This window comes from Rhinopithecus bieti, unplaced genomic scaffold (assembly GCF_001698545.2).
Source record: "Rhinopithecus bieti isolate Rb0 unplaced genomic scaffold, ASM169854v2 scaffold_34397, whole genome shotgun sequence".
Taxonomy (NCBI): Eukaryota; Metazoa; Chordata; class Mammalia; order Primates; family Cercopithecidae; genus Rhinopithecus; species Rhinopithecus bieti.
The window spans coordinates 40,154-61,734 of record NW_016814574.1 but is presented as its reverse complement, the minus strand read 5'-3'; the positions used below and the strand labels follow the sequence as shown (position 1 = coordinate 61,734).

General features: G+C 36.5%; 1 protein-coding gene across 1 annotated transcript in view; it reads left to right on the top strand.

Moving 5' to 3' along the window:
- Positions 1-21,042, top strand: part of IPO8 (importin 8) — a 68,667-nt gene extending 47,625 nt beyond the window's left edge. The window contains exons 21-25 of the mRNA XM_017851473.1: positions 8,973-9,193; positions 12,534-12,739; positions 15,744-15,947; positions 17,997-18,113; positions 19,060-21,042. Coding sequence (XP_017706962.1) covers positions 8,973-9,193; positions 12,534-12,739; positions 15,744-15,947; positions 17,997-18,113; positions 19,060-19,157 — 846 coding nt within the window. The 3' untranslated portion in view covers positions 19,158-21,042. The remainder of the gene's footprint in view (positions 1-8,972; positions 9,194-12,533; positions 12,740-15,743; positions 15,948-17,996; positions 18,114-19,059) is intronic.
- The last annotated feature ends 539 nt before the right edge of the window (positions 21,043-21,581 follow it).

Below are 21,581 nucleotides of genomic sequence, written 5' to 3'. Positions count from 1 at the left end.
AAGTATTTTTTGACCATTTTAAAAGGCTAAATTTTGTACTTTATATTTTCATAAGTTATAAATTTTAATCTTGTTTTCAACAAGATTAATTCAATTTTGATACTATTGTGATAAGTTGTTCAATAACTAAGAAAATGTTGAAATACTCAAGTAAAATTGTGAATTTTTCTTTTCTGTAAGTTTTGCTTTATGTATTTCTTATAATAGTTTTGATATATAATTCACATTCCATACAGTTCACCCATTTAAAGTGTATACATATGTGGTTTTTAGTGTATTCACAGAATTGTGCAACTGTTATCACAATTTTAGAATACTTCATCACCCCTCTCCCAAAAAACTCATTAACAGTCACTTGCCCCAAGCTCTGGGCGACCACTATGGCTTTGTCTCCATAGATTTGCTTATTCTGGGCATTTGATGTAAATGGAATCATCTTATATGTGGCCCTTTGTGACTGGCTTCTTTCATTTGGCATAGGTACTCAAGGTTCATCTGTGTGGTAGTGTGGATTGGTACTTTATTTCTTTTAATGCCAAATAATATTTCATTGTTTGGTTAAATCGCATTTTATCCATTCATCAGTTGTTGGTCATTTGGGTTATTTTTACTTTTTGGCTATTATGAATAATGCTGTTAGGAACTTTTGTGTACAAGTTTTTGTGTGAATATGTTTTCATTTCCTAGGAGTGGAATATGGTCATTCTGTGTTTAAAATCATTTGAGGGACTGTCAAACTGTTTTTAAAGCAGCTGCACCATTTTCCATTCCTACAGCAATGATAGAGGGTTCCAATTTCTTTGTGTTTTTGCCAGCACTTATTTCATTTGTGAAGTAGTGTCTCATTGTGGTTTTTATTTGCATTTTTATGATGGCTAATGATCTTGAGCATGTTTCATGTACTGACTGGCCTTTTGTATATCTTTTTTTGGAGAAATGTCTAATCAGATCATTTTCTCATTTGTAATTACTTGTCTATTTAGTTGTTGGACTTCATTATATATTCTACATTGAAGCCTGTTATCTGGTATCATTTGCAAAATTTTCTCCCAATTTGTCTTGATGGTGTCCTTTGAAGCACAAATGTTTTAATTTTGATGATGTCCTTTTTTTTTTTTTTTTTTTTTTTTTTTTTTGTTTTTGTTTTTTTTTTTTTTTTTTTTTTTTTTTTTTTGGAGACAGGGTCTCATTCTATCACCTGGGCTGGAGTGAAGTGGCACAATCTTGGCTCACTGCAGCCTTGACATCCAAATCCACCCACCTCAGCCTCCTGAGTAGCTGGGACTGCAGGCACGTGCTACTACACCTGGCTAATTTTTGTAGAAAAATGCTGGGTCTACAGGCATGAGCCACTGTGCCCGGCTGTTGTCGTATTTAAGAAACATTGCTAGCTCCAGTGTCATGAAGATTTATCCTGTTTTGTTCTAAGAGTTTTATAGTTTTTTTCTTACATTTAGGTCTTGATCTATTTTGAGTTAGTTTTGTACATAGTGTGAAGAGGGGTCTGCATTTTAATTCTTTTGCATGTAGTTACGAAGTTGTTTCAGCACCATTTGTGGAAAAGACTATTTTTCCCCCATTGAATTGTCTTGGCATTCTTGTCAAATCAGTTGACCATAATGTGAGGGTTTTTTCTGTACTCAGTCTATTTGATTTATGTACTTATCTGTTCTTATTTCAGTACAGCATTGTCTTTATTACTTTAGTTTTGTAGTAAGTTTTGAAGTCAGGAGGTTTGAGTCCTGTAACTGCATTCTTTTGTGAGATTATTTCGGCTAAGTCAGGGTTCGTTAAATTTTCATACGAGTTTTAGGATCTGTTTGTCAATTTCAGTAAATTAGCCAGCTGGGATTGTGACAGGCATTGTGCTGAATCTATAGATTAGTTTGAGAAGTATTTCTGTTTTAAAAATAGTCTTTCAATCCCTGAGCATGGGGTGACTTTCTTTTATTTAGGTTTTCTTTAATTTCTTTCAACAATGTTTGGTTGTTATCAGAGTATAAGTTTTTCAGTTCTATTCCTAAACTATTTTTATATATTTTCTTTTGATGCTATTGTAAATAGAGTTGTTTTATTTTCAGGTTTGTTGCGAGTGTATGGAAATATAATTGTTCTTGCATGTTTATCTTGTATCCTGAAACCTTGCTGAACTATTTTAATAGTGTTTTAGTGGATTCTTTAGGATTTTCTATAAACAGGATCATATTATCTACAAATAGAGTTTTACCTTTCTAGTTTGGGTGCCTCTTATTTTCCTTGACTAATTGCCCTGGCTAGAATCTGGAGTGCAATGTTGAATAGCTATGATGAAAAGAGACATCTCATCTTGTTCCTGGTCTTAGGAGGGAACACATTTAGTCTTTCACCATTAAGTCTGATGTTACCTATGGGCTTTTCATATATGCACTTTGTCAGGTTCAGTTCTTGACTGTTGCTAACTTGTTGCTTTTATCATGAAAGGGTGTTGAATTTTGCAGAATGCTTTTTTCTGCATCTACTGAGATGATCATGTGGTTTTTGTCCTTTTAGAATAGAGATGTATTGCGTTGATTTTCAGATTTTAAATCAAACTTGCATTCCTGGTATAAAGCATACTTATCAAATATGATCTCTGTATATATTTCTAGATTAAATTTCCTGGTAGTTTTTACAAAGTATTTATGTGCATAAATACTATTGATACATAAGATATTGATCTCTAACTTTCTTTTCTTATGATGTTAGTTGTCTAGCTTTGGTATCAGAGTATTGTTGGACTCATTGAGTTGGGAAGTGTTCATCCTTTCTCTTTGTTCAAAGAGTTGTGAAGGATTGCTCTTCTGTTTTAAATGTTTGGTAGAATTTAGCAGCGAAATTATCTGGGCCTGTTTTTGTCTGTGTTTTGTTTTGTTTTGTTTTGTTTTTGGTTGGTAGTTTTAAATGGCCAGTTCAGTCTCTTTATTTGTTATAGATCTATTTGTAGTTTACATTTCTTTTTAAATTCATTTCAATAGTTTGCATCTTGGAATTTTTCAACGTAATTTATCTAATTTGTTGCATGTGGTTCATAGTGTTTCCTTACGTCTTTTTGTTTCTGTAGGGTCCATAGTAATGACCCTGTTTTGTTCCTGGGTTTAGTTATTATTAGAGTCTTCTCTCTTTTTTTCTTAGTTGAGTTAAAAGTTTATCAATTTCGATTTTTTCAAAGAGCTAACTTTTGGTTTTGTTCTCTATTTTTCTGTTTTCCATTTCATTAGTTTCCACTTTAATCCTTATTTTTTCCTATCTGCTTGCTTTTCATTTAGTTGTTCTTTTTCCAGTGTTTTAAAGTAACAGGTTAGATTATTGATTTGAGATGTTTGCATACTTCTTAAGTCCAGAATTTCTATTTGGTTCTCTCTCTCTCTCTCTTTTTTTTTTTTTGAGATGAAGTCTTGCTCTGTCACCCAGGCTAGGGTGCAGTGGCACATCTTGGCTCACTGCAACCTCCGCCTCCCGGGTTCAAGTGATTCTTGAGCTTCAACTTCCCAAGTAGCTGGGATTACAGGCGTGCACCACCACACTCAGCTAATTTTTGTTTTTTCTTAGTAGAGACGGTGTTTCGCCGTGTTGGCCAGGCTGATCTTGAACTCCTGACCTCAGGTAATCCACCCCCCTTGGTCTCCCAAAGTGCTGGGATTACAGGCGTGAGCCACTGCACCTGACCTGGTTCTCTTTTACAATGCCTGTATCTTTATTGAAATTTTATCTTTGAGATATTGTTTCATAGCTTTCTTTAACAGTAGTTTCTTTTATTCTTTAAGCATTATAATGGCTGATTTGCTGTTTTCAAAGTTCATCTTTGTGGCGGGGTGCTGTGGCTCATGCCTTTATTCCCAGCACTTTGGGAGGCTGAGGTCGGTGGATCGCCAGAGGTTAGGAGTTTGAAACCAGCCTGGCCAACATAGTGAAACCCTGTCTCCACTAAAAATACAAAAATTACCTGGGCGTGGTGGCATGCGCCTGTAATGCCAGCTATTTGGGAGGCTGAGGCAGGAGAATCACTTGAACCCAGAGGCGGAGTTTGCAGTGAGCCGAAATCGTGCCATTGTACTCCAGCCTGGGTGACAAGAGCAAAATTTCTCCATCTCCAAAAAAAAAAACCACCAAAAAGCAAAGTTCATCTTTGAGGTTTGTTTGGACCCAAGGGGGCTTGCTTTGACTGTCTCTTTTCTTGGCCATCTCTGGTGAACTGCTGGCCCATCTTTTTGCTCTCAATAGAGCTTCCTCTTATTTACTTACCACCAAAATCTTCGTTATTTTTGAGGATGACTTCTCCCTACCTCCAAGCTTTATTGGGGTATTAGTGACAAAAAAATGACCTTTCTAAAAAATCATAAAGTGTTACTGATATTTATTTAAAATTTTTTTTTATGGAGATTGGATCTCACTCTGTTGCCTAGGCTGGAGTGCAATGGTGCAATCATATCTCACTGTAACCTCAAATTCCTGGGCCCAAGCTACTCCCATCTTACCTCCTGAGTAACTAGGACTGACTGCAGGCATATGCCACCAAGCCCAGCTAATTTTCAAATTTTTTGTAGAGATAGGGTCTCACTGTGTGGTTTAGGCCGCTCTCTAACTCCTGGCTTCAAGTGATCCTGCCTCAGCTTCCCAACGTTCTGGGATTACAGGTGTGAACTATCACCTGTCCCTGACAGGTGAAGGCTCTTTTCCCCCTTTGTTATTATGTACTTTTTAGGTGTTATAGTGGAGGTGAAAAGAAATTATGATGTTAACAAAATAAGAAGGTAGTAAAGCACAAGACATGAGCGGGGCTAAAGAAGGATTTAGTTCTGTTTACTGGATTTTGGAGGGTTCTGAGCAATAGGATTTAATAATGGAAATATAGGTTGGGGAGAGGTTCAGAAGGCTATAGAATAAATCCACCCCAAAGACTTTAGAATCCTTTAGAATCCATTCTGTATGCCAGAAGCTGGCAAGATATGGCCTGTGCTGTATCACAATGTGGTGGAAGGTCAAAGGGGAAGTGGATACATGCGAAGGGGCAAAACCCAGGGGTGACCTTGCTTTATAACAACCTACTGTCATGGGAACTAGTTCTTTCCCACAAAAAGTAATTCAGTTGTGCCAGAATGATAGTGAGAACTCGCTCATTACATCAGAACAGGAGAATGGCCCCAAGGCATTCATGAGGGGTCCGACCACTACCATGACTCAAACACTTCCCACTAGACCCCACTTCCCAAAACCTGCCACATTGGGGATCAAATTTCAACATGAGTTTCGGGAGGACAAACTATATTGAGACCATAGCAGTATTCAAGAATTTGTGTATCCGAAAGTTAAGGTGATTGCTACGTTAGTGAGGTTACCATTACAGTGCACTCAAGTACAGCTGAAGGACTGTGTTGATTGGCATGCCATTCCTCTAAATTTCCTGTAAATTGGTGATTACATTTAGTGTTAATGGCGCAGTCTCAGCTCATGTGCTTCATGGGTGATGGTGTGTAATTTTACTCGGAGGCACAGTATGTCTGGTGGTCTGTCTCTCATGAAGTTAGTTTTGCTGATGGTGATCTTCTAATTCTGTCATTTCTTCTTTATTAGCTGAAATATTCCTATAAAGAGAAATGTTTTCTCATAAATTATCAGGTTACTCTGAGAAACAGCTTGAGTATTTCCCTTTATTTACCATTATTCAAGATAAGTTTCTTACCTAGCATTCTCCAAAGATGATCAGTAAAATGTTCTATTATGTTGTTTGGTTTTTAAAAATATTTAGTATCCTTATGAATGTATAGATCCAAATTTACTCTTTATGTTTCAGTGTATTTTAAGTATACATAGTTTCATTTTTGTCCAGTGGGAGCCTCTTAAATTTGTCTTAAGAGCCCTTTTAACCTGATTTTAATAGTCTTTGGTAGTTTCCTTGCTGTCTTGGTATGACTAGATATTCCAGGCTTATCTTATAGATGTCTTGTCCTAGCCTGGGAAATGGTATTCAAGACTACAAGCTGGGCACAGGGATATTCATTGCTATACATACATATCTAAAATATACATATGTATAATATATGTGTGTGTATATATAATATGCATATAATAGATACTATTTATGTCATATTAATAAGTTGATAATTAGCTACATATATACTAATGCATATTAATGTATATAACTAATATATCACTATATATATATATATATATATTCATTGATATTGGATTGGTCCGTGTTTCTACAAAATAGAGCCAAGAAGTATGTTGTTTGGCTTTTTTAGTGAATAAAGTATTAATGTACACAGATAAATCTTTCTTTTTTTTAAATTTTAGATGTGGGGGGTACATGTGCAGGTTTGTTATCTGGATATATTGTGTGATGCTGAAGTTTGGATTTCTGTTGAACCTGTTGCCCAGATAGTGAACACAGTACCCAACAGGTCATTTTTTAACCCTCTCCCACTCTCTCCTTTACCTCTTTGGAGTCCCCGTGTCTATTGTTTCCATCTTTATGTCTCTAATACTCTAATACACACAGGTTTTTTTGTTTTTTTTTTTTTGAGATGAAGTCTCGCTCTTGTACTCCAGGCTGGAGTGGAGTGCAAATGGTGTGATCTCGGCGCACTGCAACCTCTGCCTCCTGGGTTCAAGTGATTCTCCTGCCTCAGCCTCCCGAGTAGCTGGGATTACAGGCACCTGCCACCACACCCGGCTAAGTTTTATATTTTTAGTAGAGATGGGGTTTCACCATGTTGGCCAGGCAGGTCTCAAACTCCTGACCTTGGGTGATCCTCCTGCCTCAGCCTCCCAAAGCGCTGGGATTACAGTCGTGAACCACCGTGCCCGGCCACACACAGATGTTTCTAATTCAAATTCATGACTACATTCTTTATCCTTAACCTACTTGATACTGTTCTATATCTCCCACACCAAAAATTCTGGTTCTCGTCTTAATTAATTGCTTGCTTTATCCCACGAATGGATACATTTACTCTCAGACTAATTATACCTTACCAAGAAAGGGTTACTATTGTTTGTTTTTTTGGTAGTTCTTTTTATCTCTAAGCTATGTTCATACACTAGCAACATACAGTGAAAATACAGTCAAATAATTAAAATTTAAAGTTATTAAAATAATCCTCATTTGGTTGATTCACTTATTTCATTTTAGTTTAATTTTTAGAAATAGCTTAATTTGCACTCTAGCCTTGCACTCTAGCAAGACTTTGTCTCCAAAACAAACAGAAAAAGAAATAGCTTAATTTTTTGGTAACAGATATGTAAAGCATAGACACAGTTCTAAGGTCTAATTTATAAGACAAGGTATATTCAGAGAAATCCAGCTTCCACCCTGTTCCTCTACCCTTCTTCTCCTCTGTTTCTTCCCCTAGTTTTAGTTCATCCTTTCATTAAAAAACAAAACAAAAACGAAAAATAGATATTCTCACCTTGCCTTCTTAGGTAAACGGTAGCATACTATACATTTTCTGTGTTGCCTTCTACACTAAGTAACATATCCTGCAGATCACTTCATAGTAGCATATAGAGATATTCTGCATTCCTTCTGCAGCTGCACAGTGCTCTAATTGTGCATTTACGTAGTTGTCCAACCAGCCTCCATAATCGATTTTGTTTTAATATAATGGAATTCTTTTACTAGTTCTAAAACTTCACAATTCCTTTATGTTCTTATGGCTTTGTGTATAATAGTAAATATTTGTTAAAATGAAACTTTATTTTCTATTTATTTAAACTGATACAATTGTATGTTTATAGAATACATAGTGATGTTTTGATACAATGTGCAGTGATCTGATCAGGGTAATTAGCATATCCATTGTCTCAAACATTTATCATTTCTTTGTGTTGGGAACATTCAATGTCCTCCTCCTAGCTATTTGAAACTATGCATTACTGTTAACTATAGTCATCTCATAGTGCTATAGAACACCAGAACTTATTTTTCCCATCCAGCTGTAATTTTGAAGCTTTAGTTTTAAAACATCTTGAAAAGAGCTTTTCAAACTTAATTTATATTTTCTTGTGGCTGCATTTATCCACAACTAATTATTTGACCATGGTAATAATTTTTAATATAGCTTGTATGTGTTATCTCAAATTAGAACACAGAATATGTTGTATCAGCATAAGTAGACATAGAGTTAAACTAGTTATCTCATCTTTGTAAAGAGCTTTATAGTCTTAAAAGTATGTGTAGTCATGTATTTTGATTCAATATGTTATCCTAAACCAGACTAATAGTCTGCTGACCCAGATATATATGCAGTTTGGCCTACTAAAAAGAAAATAATATAACTCTTAAATTTCTACACAAAACCTTGATTTTTTTTAAAGTTTATTTTAAAAAGGGGCTTATAGTAAGACCTCAGATTTTATTTTATACAAATCATTTCAGCTCATCCCCTTTAACTGAAAGTAACTATTGGGAAATAGTTCTAGTAAAATTAGTTCATCAATATTGCACCTTAGAATTGGAGTCAGGTATTATTTTAATGTTCAGGCTCCACCATTTTTTCTTCAGCCTTTTTCATCTTATACCAACAGGAATTTTCTTTCTCAAAAACAATCTGATTACATCATAATTATTTTCAGCCCCATTTATTTCTTTCCAATTTAATTTGTCAAAGAAAATGGCATGCAGTGATTTCACCTTAGATGTGCAAGTGGCTGTGTCCACATAGGGATTATTGACACCATTTGAGCGTGGACTCTTACAGGACAATCTTCAGCTGACTTTAATTTACTTAAGAAGGAAGGAGATTTTCTGGCACTGCTATAGGACGTGTTTTTGTCTAGTTAGTCTCTCTAGGTTTTTATAAATATTTTAAATAACTCTAAAATGATTTAGTCAAAAGTCTCATTGCCATTAAGACTGTCTTATTTATTGAGAATACTCTGCCAATATACAGCTTTCTATAAAAGTTACTTGGGCTATCTGTGTGGTTGACTCTCTTTTTCTTTTTGTCTTCTAGTGCATTCCACTCTTCGTTCAACTTGTTTTGGAGAGATTAACTCGAGGGGTCAAAACTAGTGAGCTTCGTACCATGTGTCTTCAGGTTGCAATTGCTGCCTTGTACTACAACCCTGATTTGCTGCTACATACTTTAGAACGAATTCAGTTGCCTCACAACCCTGGACCTATCACTGTACAGTTTATAAATCAGTGGATGAATGATACAGATTGTTTTCTTGGGTATGTGTCTTTTGGGTTTTACACTTCTTTTCTGTTTCTGGAAAGTTTGCTTTTTAATATTTGCATATAGTAGCATGTACAAAGATAATTTTCATGTCTTAGGAATTATTTTTAGTGTATTGTCAATATTTAATTTTAGAGGATTAAGAATGCATTTCAGCAGGGTAATCTAGTGGAAAGAATGCAGGCTCTGAAAATTAGATGTAGCCCTTTCCTGCCCTTTTTTTTTTTTTTTTTTTTTTACCCGGTGTTTTTTTTTTTTTTTAACCCGAGTGTATCATTGTATCTCTAGGCAACAAGAATTAATTGTCTGTCTGGGTTCCATCATTAAGTGTCAGTGGGTAAAAACATTCTAAATGGAGTCGGATTTCTAAGGAAGGTACCTCTCTGGCAAAGATATAATGTAATGTCACAGAATGTTTAACTCTTTGCAGATCTCAAGGATGCCTGTTCTCAAAAGTGGGGTCAGAAGGCTTGTTATTTGTATCTCAGGTGCTGCGCCAGTAGGAGAATTTGGTTTTATGTGAAGCACTCTCGTAATTATCAAAAATAGGAAGAGTGAGTCCGGGCACAGTGGCTCACGCCTGTAATCCCAGCACTTTGGGAGGCTGAAGTGGGTGGATCATGAGGTCAGGAGATTGAGACCATCCTGGCTAACACGGTGAAACCCCGTCTCTACTAAAAAAATACAAAAAAAAAAAAAAAAAAAATTAGCCGGGCATGGTGGCGGGTGCGTGCCTATAGTCCCAGTTACTCGGGAGGCTGAGGCAGGAGAATGGCATGAACCCGGGAAGCAGAGCTTGCAGTGAGCCAAGATCATGCCGCTGCACTCCAGCCTGGGTGACAGAGCAAGACTCCGTCTCAAAAAAATAGGAAGAATGAGATTCCAACTAGTGTTATGTGGCCACCTCAGGTCACCCAACATAGATTAGTGATTGTGTTATGCTAGAAATTGAGCTAGCTGTCTAATTTGTTTTAAAACACTATCCAATATTTAACTGGAAATGAATAGTGTTGTTTTGTGAGAGATCATTTAGAAAAATTTCCTGAGAGGAACAGACTCCCCAAAGTAGTTAAGACATTGCTGCCACAGGCAGGAGAAGATGGAGGCCTGGATTGGGATGGGGCGATAGCAGTGGGGGAACATATTTACAAGCTGCTATGCGTGTTCTAATTTTTCTACTTGCAGGACACTGGAATTTATCCCTGATTGAGATTTGTTATTAAAACCTTGAAGGGAAGAACATAGTTTCTTTTTTTTTTTTTTCTTTTCTTTTTTTTATTATACTTTAAGTTCTGGGTATTAGGGACATGTGCATAAACATGTGGGTTTGTTTAAATGTTATTACTGTGCCATGTGTGTGCTGCAACCCATCAACTATCAGCCCCATCAAGTTCTCATTTATATCAGGTATAACTCCCAAGCATCCCTCCCCCCGTCCCCCCTCCCCATGATAGGGCCCCAGTGTGTGATGTTCCCGTTCCCGAGTCCAAGTGAATCTCATTTGTTTCAAGTTCCCAACCTATGAGTGAGAAACATGCTTGGTGTTTTGGTTTTCTGTTCCTTGTGATAGTTCGCTAAATGATGCGTTTTCCAAGCTGCATCCATGTTCCCTACAAAGCGACGCAAAAATCTCATCCTTTTTATGGTTCTGCATAATATTCCTAATTTAGGATGTATATAATGTGCACATTTTCTTATACCAGTTCTTGTCATCTCATAGATGGACATTTGGTGATCCAGTCTTGCTATTGTGAATTAGTGCCGCATAAACTACGTGTGCATGTGTCTTTATAGCAGCATGATTATATCGCTTCGCGTATATACCCAGTAGTGGATGGCTGGGTCGTAATTGGTAAATCATAGATTCTTCGGATCCTTGAGGAATCGCTGAGTTAACATGGTTATCCGTATATTTTGAGAAAAAATATAGAATCGGTTTGAACTTGATTTACAATTCCCACAACAGTGTAAAAGTTTCATTTCTCCACATCCTCTCCAGCACCTGTTGTTCCTGACTTTTTTAACGCATTGCCATTTTAACTGGTGGATGATGTATCCTATTGTGGTTTTGATTTGTCCATCTTCTCTGATGGCGAGTGATGATGAGCATTTTTCAGTGTGCTGTTGTGCTGTATTGAATTGTCTTCTTTTGAGAAAATTGTTCTTAGATTTCAATATCCTTTTGGGCTCCATCTTATAAGAATGCGTTGGTTGTTTGTGTCTATGTGTCTATGATTTTTTCTTGTATGTTTGTTAAAGTTATCTCTGAGAAAGATTTAGGGAGTAGAGATTTGGTCATTTAAAGTTAAGCAGTTGGTCCTCTTATGTCTTTATTAGCACTGGAAGCAATTTCCCTGCTATTGTGTAGACTGGGAGTCCTTGGGTTGTGCTTCCTCGGATTCTTTAGAGCCCTGCTTGATAATCATCTTTTCTGCTGTGATCCATGTGGTCCGTATTTAGGGGCTGCATGGATGAGAAGGTCTTCAGGTCAAGCACAGTTCTGTTATAGCATAGTACTTGGGCATTAGTGACTTGAATCAATCAAGAAATGCAAATAATGAAGAATAACAGAAGCCTGTAGAATATTCATTATTGGATTTGTTATGTTATTCTCACTTTAAACAAATTGAATCACTGCAAGTGAATTTTTTATTCACACAATTTTAAGAATGTTTTGCCAATGTTATCTTTTAATTCTTAATTTTTTAGTTTTAAACAACTTAGAGGAAACATTTAGTAGAAAATTTTTAATGTTTACTGTTCAAACTTTTTTCTTTTTGAATTTTCCTTATCCTTATTTTTTTCTTATGCTATTTTATAGCATAGGACTTTAGTAGACTACTTACATTAAGTTCAGCTTACTATCTTACTAGATGCTGAGTTTTTGAACCATCTTTCACCTCTTAGGGTTTGGGTAGATTATGTGTGCTGAGAAACTTTGTAGATCAATCTACAAAGTTGAAAGAGTCTAAGAAACTCTTTATTCCCCCCGCCCCCATTGTATAGGACTTTTATGCTGTCAAATATAGGTATTTCTGCTTTATTAAAACTCCTTATGCCGAGGCCCATATATAACATTTATATTAATTATAAATTGATATTGTGGCAAGATTCACCATGTTAATTGCAGACTCCCAATAGGTCTTTGAAAATAATTGGTTTACAAAATTTGATTTACATAGGGTTTCATACAGTACAAAATGGGGAATGTTTCTGTATAATACCAACAGATGAACCTTAGAGTATGCCTTGGACTTTTCTTTTTGTAGTTTCTCCAGAATTTGTTCTTTATTCCGCTTCTCATGTCTACATTTTTTTTTTCTTCAAAATTTGCAGGCATCATGACCGGAAGATGTGTATAATAGGACTGAGTATCCTTCTGGAATTGCAAAATCGACCTCCTGCAGTAGATGCTGTGGTGGGACAGATTGTTCCCTCAATTCTTTTCCTTTTCCTTGGCCTAAAGCAGGTCTGTGCTACTAGACAACTGGTAAACCGGGAAGATCGTTCAAAAGCAGAGAAAGCTGATATGGAAGAAAATGGTAAAGTCTTCTAATTGAAATGAATGTTGCAATTGATTTTGATTTGTGTATGCACTTTATTTGAATACTATTCTATATGGAGACATTAAACAGATTTACATTCTTCGGTCTGCTGCACATATAACAAATATTTTGGGCTTGGTTGACTTGCTATTAATTGTATCATGTGATATAAATTTAGATTTGTGCACCTTCTGACACCTAATGTACTCAGTGATTTTTTTTTATGGAGCCTAATAGATATTGTTACACTTTAGGAAACACATTTATAACAATCAAATGGTCTTGACTAAAAGTTAGCAATCTAGTATCTAATGTTCTTGTTTGTGCTAACAGCCTCATCAAGACAGCAGCCATGAGTTAAATGAATCATTAGATTAAGAGCTGAAGTGTTAATACCACAGATTAGTAGAGAGTGCCTTTTTTTTTCTTTTTTGTAACGGTTCTTAGGTGACTCATTATCAACATTATATTTGAGAGATATATTGTGATTTAAATATAAATTAAGGGAAAGTACCTGAATGAAGTGGATTTACTTAATTGAGAATCAGAGTAAGATTGTTAGAGTTGAATATTAGACCTTTGTTTTGTTTAATGATGAGATTGCAGAGCTACTTGCTAGAGAGTAGGAAGTAGCATTCTCCAATTCCAGGTGGAGTTTTTCCTCTCCTGGTTAAAAACAGAGACCTCATTAGCTGAGAAAGTTCAGAACTCTTCCTGGTACACATACAGCTCTATTTTTGATGCTAAATTCTGTGATTTTAGGATGTATAGATTTAAAACACTTTTAACTGGCATCATTCCAGTTTGTTCATATACCAGGGATTATAAACTACCCTTTCTCCACTCCCCCGCACAAAATACACCTTCTAATTTGTTTTTCTAAAATCTATGTAGGTCTTTTGAAGAAATGCTTCTTTATTAGAAGTGTTGCATGTGTGAGTTTTGTTTTGTTTTTAGCTAACTATGTGTCAGCAGTTGTAGAATTCTTTTATTTTTTCAGGTGTGTTATCTCTAATTTCTTGTTTTGGTAACTCTTTATTGGCTTATACTATATGGCTTGAGGGAAAATTTTCTAGTAATATCCCAGACTTTCTTGTATTTCCTACTAAAGTATGGAATGGTTAACTCATGGAGGTATTTCTCAGTCTTTTTTATTAATAGTTATAATTTGCCATGCATTTTTTTGTGTATTTGGTCCAAACTATGGTTAAGTGCCTTATTCCTAAATCTACCTGCTTCAGTATGATGTGTATAATAGAACTAGTTTTAGGTTAATATTACCTGGTTTGGGTTTACTCCAGGATTTCTCTCTTATCTTGATTTTTGTTCTGCCTTCCTGTTCCAGTATTTCAGTTACAATCTAACTGCTAGGAACAGATTGATACTGAAAATAGATGCAGAATCCATGGTGATACATAATGTAGTTCAAGTTTTTAACTTTTCAAGCCACATGTAGCTAACTATTTTTCTTTACATTTTGCTATTTCTTTTTATTATAAATTATCAAATTATATATTTGTGGAGCACGAAGTGATGTTATGATTTGTGAATATAATGTGGAATGATTAAATCAAACTAATATATCCATCACCTTAAATACCCTTTTTAATGGTGGGAACATTTGAAATTTACAATCTTGCCAATTTTGAAATGTACGATATACTATTAACTCTATTCACCATGCTGTACAATAGATACCAAAAACAAAACAAAACAAAACAAAAACCTAATTCTTCCTGTCTGAGACTTTGTACCCTTTTACTAACATTCCCTCATTCCCACCACCTCCAGCCTCTGGTAGCCACCATTCTACTTTCTACTTCTCTGAGTTTGATTGTTTTAGATTCTATGTATAAGTGAGAACAGGCAGTATGTGTCTTTCTGTGCCTGGCTTATTTTGCTTATTATAATGTCCAGGTTCATCCATGTTGTTGGAAATGACAGAATTACCTTTTTTTTTTTTTTTTTTTTTTGAGACGGAGTCTTGGGCTACTGTCGCCAGGCTGGAGTGCAGTGGCTGGATCTCAGCTCACTGCAAGCTCCGCCCCCCGGGTTTACGGCCATTCTCTTCCTCAGCCTTCCCAAGTAGCCCTCCCAAGTAGCTGGGACTACAGGCGCCGGCCACCTCTCCCGGATAGTTTTTTTTTTTTTGTATTTTTTTAATAGAGACGGGGTTTCACCATATTAGCGAGGATGGTCTCGATCTCCTGACCTTGTGATCCACCCGTCTCGGCCTCCCAAAGTGCTGGGATTACAGGCTTGAGCCACCGCGCCCAGCCCAGAATTACCTTTTTAAAAGCTGAATAGTGTTTCATTTTAAAGAATCCACATTTTCTTTATTCATCTGTTGTTGACTTAGGTTGATTCTGTAACTTGGCTATTGTGAATAATGCTGATAATGCTGCAGTGAACACAGGGCTGCTGACATCTGTTCTACATACTGATTTCAAATATTTTAAATATATACCCTGAAGTGGGATGGCTGGATCTGTATTTTTACTGTTTCTACTAGCAGAAATGATCTCATTTGGGCATTTCTAAGCAGTTTATAATCAACTCAGTTAATTAAGGGGACTGAATTCTCAATAGGAAGCCATTGTTTAAAACACATGCACAGATTGTACAGTCACTTTTGTTTTAAACAGAGGTAATTTTGAAATCTGCAATTGAATAATATTCTTGTATTAGTGAACGTGCATAGCCTAATAGTAGTAATGTTCATCTGGATAACAGGTTTAGGGAACTTGTTTTCAGTGAGGAGGATAAGGACATTCTCAACTTAGCAAACTCTACAGTAAAGATAAAGTTTATTTATTTTATTTTTTATTTTATTTTTTTATTCTCCTCTTTACACCAGAGATAAGATTTATTTTATTAAAATTTTGTGGAAGATTTTTTTCCTTTCCAGAGTGTAGTTTTATAGTCTTTGGTTTTTGTCGTGAAATTTTATATTTTGTCCATATGTGTTTTGATTCTTTTAAAATAATTAATGGGTTCACAGAGGAGATTTCAAGTGATGAAGAGGAGACGAATGTAACTGCTCAAGCGATGCAATCAAATAATGGAAGAGGCGAAGATGAGGAGGAGGAAGACGATGATTGGGATGAAGAAGTATTGGAAGAAACCGCGCTTGAGGGGTTCAGTACTCCACTTGACCTTGACAATAGTGTGGATGAATATCAGTTTTTTACACAAGCTCTGATAAGTATGTCTTTATTCGCCACATCTTCTGATGTTTTTTTTTTCTAAACTTTCTTTGTTTCTTCCTGTTTTGATATCTGCCCAAGATTGGTCTAGATTCTTTGAAAAAATTTTGTGTTTATTCCTTATGATAGAAATCCCCAAACAAACATATATGAAATGATAGAAACTAAAATAATGAACACCTATCCCCCAATCCTAGCAACTTTCATCATTGAGAAGTAGCAGGGTAAGCCTGTAGGTTATCCTTGCAAAAATAATATATGGAGTATCTGTGTATATTGTTCATCCTTTAGGCATAAATGGGCAAACATTTTTATAGCAAAGAATGAAGTGCTTCAGGCATGTGTTGCTTAAAAATTGTAGCTAACAACCTATTAGTTATTCACAATCTGTAGAATGCAATTGCTAGCATAAGTCACTTTTTACTATGTAAGTAATTTGCCAATTTTTTACAACAAAGGACAGTTTAATTACAGTTACAGGACTCATAAATGATTGGGGGGAGAAAATATTTGCCACATATGCATAATAGGCATAATGTACACAGTGTACAGAGACCATCCTCAAATGCGTAAGACCGGTAACCTAGTAGAAAAATGGAAATGGAAAATTTACAGAATAAAAACAAGCCAATGAGGCTATTTAGAAAATTATTAATCAAATAAATTATTTTAAATCTCATTAATATAGATTATTTGTTTTATGGTTACATAGTATTTCCGTAGTTATATTGTAATTTAGTTCCACTGTGGGACATTTAAGATTGTTTCCAATGTTTTTACCATTATGAAGGTTATTAAAATGAACATCCTTATGTGTAAATGTTGTTACTAATAAGGCAATATTAGTAACAATTTTGTAGTGTTGCTACAAATAACATTAATGAAGAAAAAACTGCCTAGATGTGTTTATTGAAATTCACAGGAATTGGAGGCAGAGAGCACAGGAAACTATATTCCAAAGCATGGCAAATATAACAGCATAAACGTGGAGATGGAAATATGGAAGGTGTGCCCTAGTGTAGTTCCAGACATGGGTGTGTCATAATCACCAAGAAAGCTTTTAGGTCTTGAGTAGGATCTCAGGAGATGTATTTTTAAAGATGCTTCTCAAGTGACAAGCAGCTTTAAACCAGCATGTAGCAGCCACTGCTTAAATACTGAAGGAATAAAGTTGGACTGGGTTATAGTGGCCTTGAATTCTGGACTGAGGTGGTCCATCCCGTTGCCCATTGGAGTAGTGTTGAAAGTTGTGTTCTGAGGCGGTGACCTTGTAGATGTGGTAATTCACTTCAGGGGAGTTATCCAGTGATGGATTATATGCAGAAAAAACTGGAAAGGACTAGATGTGGGAGCCAAATGTTAGGAGATCACTTTATTAATTTAGATGTATAGAGACCTGGAATGGGGAGGGTGACATTTGATGGAAAGCAGCATATAGATGAAAGACAGTAAGAAAGAAGCAGAGCTTTGGGTGTGGAGAGGGCATGCTCAGAGATGTTAAAGATGGACAGTAGTTGACTGGGAGACTAATAGAACTGGTGAGATAAATGGAGAGAGAGAAGGTTTGGGAGGAAATTGTTACATTTGGTTTTAGTTGTGTTGAGTTTGAGATGAGCTATTCAAATGGAACAGTCCAGGAGGCTTAGGGGAAGGTTTTTGCTAGAGGTACAGATTTGAGTCCTTGGGGTGGTAGCAATGTTGAAGCAGGTAATATGAAAATTCCAGAGGAAAATGGTAATGAGTGAGTATAGGTGTTCTGGATTTTAGAGAACATCCATAGAAGACAGCAAAGGAGACAGAGAACTAGGCAGACTAGAGATTTGCAATATTGTTACCTTCCTTTGATATCCCACATAGCTGGGTCCGAAGTGGGTACTCAGAAATAATCCTTTGTTGGCATAAGTTTCATTACCTTGTGTGTGTTGTAGTACTGTACTCTTTGTTACTGTCTGGGATAATTTCTTTGTAATTTGATCATGTTACTACTACTTGTTCTCTAAATTAATAGTCACTGTACCCTCCTGTCTTTTCCTTCCCAATTGCAACAGCTGTGCAGAGTCGAGATGCTGCCTGGTACCAGCTTCTGATGGCACCACTCAGCGAGGATCAGAGGACGGCACTGCAGGAGGTGTACACACTGGCAGAGCACCGACGGACGGTGGCAGGTCAGCCAGAGTAACCTCCAGAGTGGAGTGCATGTGTCACAGTGCCAACAGTCAGCCTTATTTGATGAGCCAGGTGGCACCTAAACACTGTTTTTAAAATTGTTAGAGACTCACCCTTGAAGATAAGAAGGAATTGTCATTATTGTATGATTGTTTTAATCACTCATGATGTTTTAACTTTGCAAAAACCTGCACGTTAATATGTATCTCCTAGTGGTGTTCTCATTCACATTCATATCGTATGTTGGAAGTAAAGGTACAAAGTAAGGGTTGGGATAAGTCTTGCTGAGGGAAACTTAATCAGCTGAATCACTCCCCTAAACATTTCAGCCGTGGGCCAAAGGCACTTGATGAATTCTTCCTAGGAGCTTGTATTCCTGCAAATGGAATGCCCTCCATTTCTCATTGTTGGGCTTTATTTGACATTGTTTCTTGTTGTTAATTTTCAGTTTTTAAGCTGGAGGAATTATTTTGTGTTGATTATTATAGTTACTTGTAGATTGTCGTTGGAAACGATTTTGTAGTTACAAAAAAATTTTAGTAGGAAACATTGCAAACTAGACATCTAGAGTTTAGAATGCTGGTTCTTCTGCATGGACTTAGATCTTCAGTTCTGTGCAGATTCTCAATCAGCCCTCCTGCTATGAGAAATCTGGGCCCCCTTTCAGCAGTAGAGACAGTGAAGTAGAATCCAACGCTGAGATAGATGTGTTTTGTTTTTACTCGTTTTTTTGCAGATATTCCAATAATAGTGAACATACCACCTTATTGACATGGGTCTGTTATTCTTAGTTCTTCTTTGGCAGAATAACTAACACTACGAGTCACATTCTTTCACAGTTCTAAGCATATAAACAATCTGGCTCCTTTGAGTCATCTCCAACTTTGTCACCTTAAGCATTCTTTTTTTTTTTTTCTTCTCCCCTTTTCTTTTGAAAAATGCTAGAAGCAAAGAAGAAGATTGAACAACAGGGAGGCTTCACCTTTGAAAACAAAGGAGTCCTCTCCGCATTTAACTTTGGGACTGTGCCCAGCAACAACTGAAGGAAAGAACATCAGCTGACCGATTGTCATCACTGCATTTTATTTCACAAAAGGAGTGTGAGGGTCAAGGGGATGAAATGAGGGGGCTGCTTTCAGGGCCCTCCTGCTGTACCCGCTACCATCTGGCATTAGGCAGCACTTTTATCTACTCTTTCCCCTTTGACCTTTGTCACCCTGAAATATATATTTTAAACAGCTACTGTAAGTATGAAATGAAAGAAAAACAATCATTGAACTGAAAAGGACAAACCATGTGTTCCAAAGGCTGAATGCCCAAGGTCGTTTTAGAGGATTGGATCGACTTGCACGTCTCAGGTTTTTGCCATGCAGAATCAATGGATTTATGCGGATAACAGTGCCTTCTGTTGTACATGAATTATCAGAAAAAAATTTTTGGAGTGCATTGCAATTTTTTTTAAAGCATAAAACATTTCTAGATACAACATAAACCTTGGTTATATGTCGACTATTCTGCGTTTTACTCTGTGAATTTATTGTTAGGCAGTTACTGCAAGTCACTCTGGTTTCAAAATCTTCACTGCTCCCTCTGCTCACCCTGCTGCTGGGGGCCTTTTTTCAGGGGTTGTATTATAAAATATGCACTGGCTCTGGTTTTTCATAAGATGTTTTGTGGCTTTTTAAAGAAGTGTCTTACTCCCTCTTCTCTCATTTTTTTCTGCCTTGAAAAGGGGTGGTATTTCTTTTGGGGTCAACAAATATGCATAACAATTTCACTCCTAACCTTCTAAGTTCAGGACTCAATCTCTTGGCAGCAAGTGGCAGGGGCTCTTTAGTCACTGGAGTTAGCAGTAAGTCGGAGTATATTCTGAATAATGTAATTATGCAATTAATTGATAATCATACCTAAAGCACATTGAACTTCTAAGAGAAAGGTGCTACATAAGCACACTGTCTTTCTGGATGGGGACTTGTATTTTAAATAACTTATCATTCCAGCTGTGTTGGACCAGGGTCCAAAGCATTTTATAATGATACATTTTTTTTTTTAATCTAGGAAAAAGACCCAAACAAATCTAACTTCTTGCTTTCTCACATCTTTGAATTTTCTCCTACCTGATTTGTTTGTGTCTTTATTATAGCTCAGTTTGACTTCTCAAAATTTTCAACGGTTGGGGTGGCTGCACTCTTAGGTGGCCTATAGGAAATATTACAGATGGAGATTACAGTGTTTTTCTGACCTGGTTCAAGACCAGAACATGGATCATAGGGTTTTTATTCAACAAAATGAAAATGTTACCTTCAGAACTTAACATATTACTAGATGTGATACAGATTTTCCTTTCTGTGAAATTGAAAATTCACAAAAATTCACAGCTTAAATTTCCCATCAGTGACTGGAGGAATTTTTTTCAGGTGCTTCCTGTATTACCATCCCTCATGCATATTAACTCTTTAGAATTTTAGGTTAAGTAATCTCTATAGAAGTAGCCTGGAAAACCATGAGTTTTGGAGTTCTGTGACCCCCTGCTTTCCTCTGCCCCTCCCTTCCCAAGGCATTGAAGCTGAATGTGCCAACTGGCATTAGAAGCGAAAGATGGCATTGGGAGAAATTTTAGAGAGCTTTCAAACTCTTTATTCTCATGTTCCACATGGTCTAATTTTAACATAAATAGTATGCCTTCACACTGGATTGTAAAAGGCATGTGATTTTTGAGATTTTATTTTGTGATGTATTGTCTTCTGCAGTATTAAAGGGAAAGAGGTATTAATGTGCATCACCCTATCTTGTTTTTGAAGCCAGGGTAGTTGTATGATTTTGTTACCAGCAGTGCTAACCTGAATGTGACCTGGTTACCTTGGAAATGCAGGAACTTATATGAATGTACTATAAAATAAAATGCAGACTGATTCCCAGGATTCTGAACTCTTCTGTGTGAAATGTTTTCTGAAATGTGGAGGTGCTTTAAGCAGTTGATAATAACCCATCAATATGTTTTCCTGACATCTGGGGACCTGAAGCACAGTGGACTGTAGGTCTGGGAGGGTAACCAGGGCTTATCAGGAACAGCTAATACATGGAGAGAAGTAGGGAGTGAGAGCCCATCTCATGAACTAGGAGGTCTGCACAAGGGTGTCAGAGCTCTGGAAAGGGACAGAGCGTTCAACCACAGCAGGACCTGGAAGGAAAGGAAGGTATCACTAAAATGGTGCAATTTTCTGATGGGTCTACTACCAAATTATTACTGGTCAAAACTGGACTGGTAATACGGTCATGTGTCAATAATGGATATGTTCTTATAAATGCTTCATGGGCGTTTTGTTATTGTGTGAACATCCTAGAGTCTACTTACACAAACCTAGATGGTGTAGCTTACTACACACCTAGGCTATATGGGATAGCCTATTGTTCCTTGACTACAAACCTGTACAGCATGTACTGTACTATACTGAATACTATAGGCA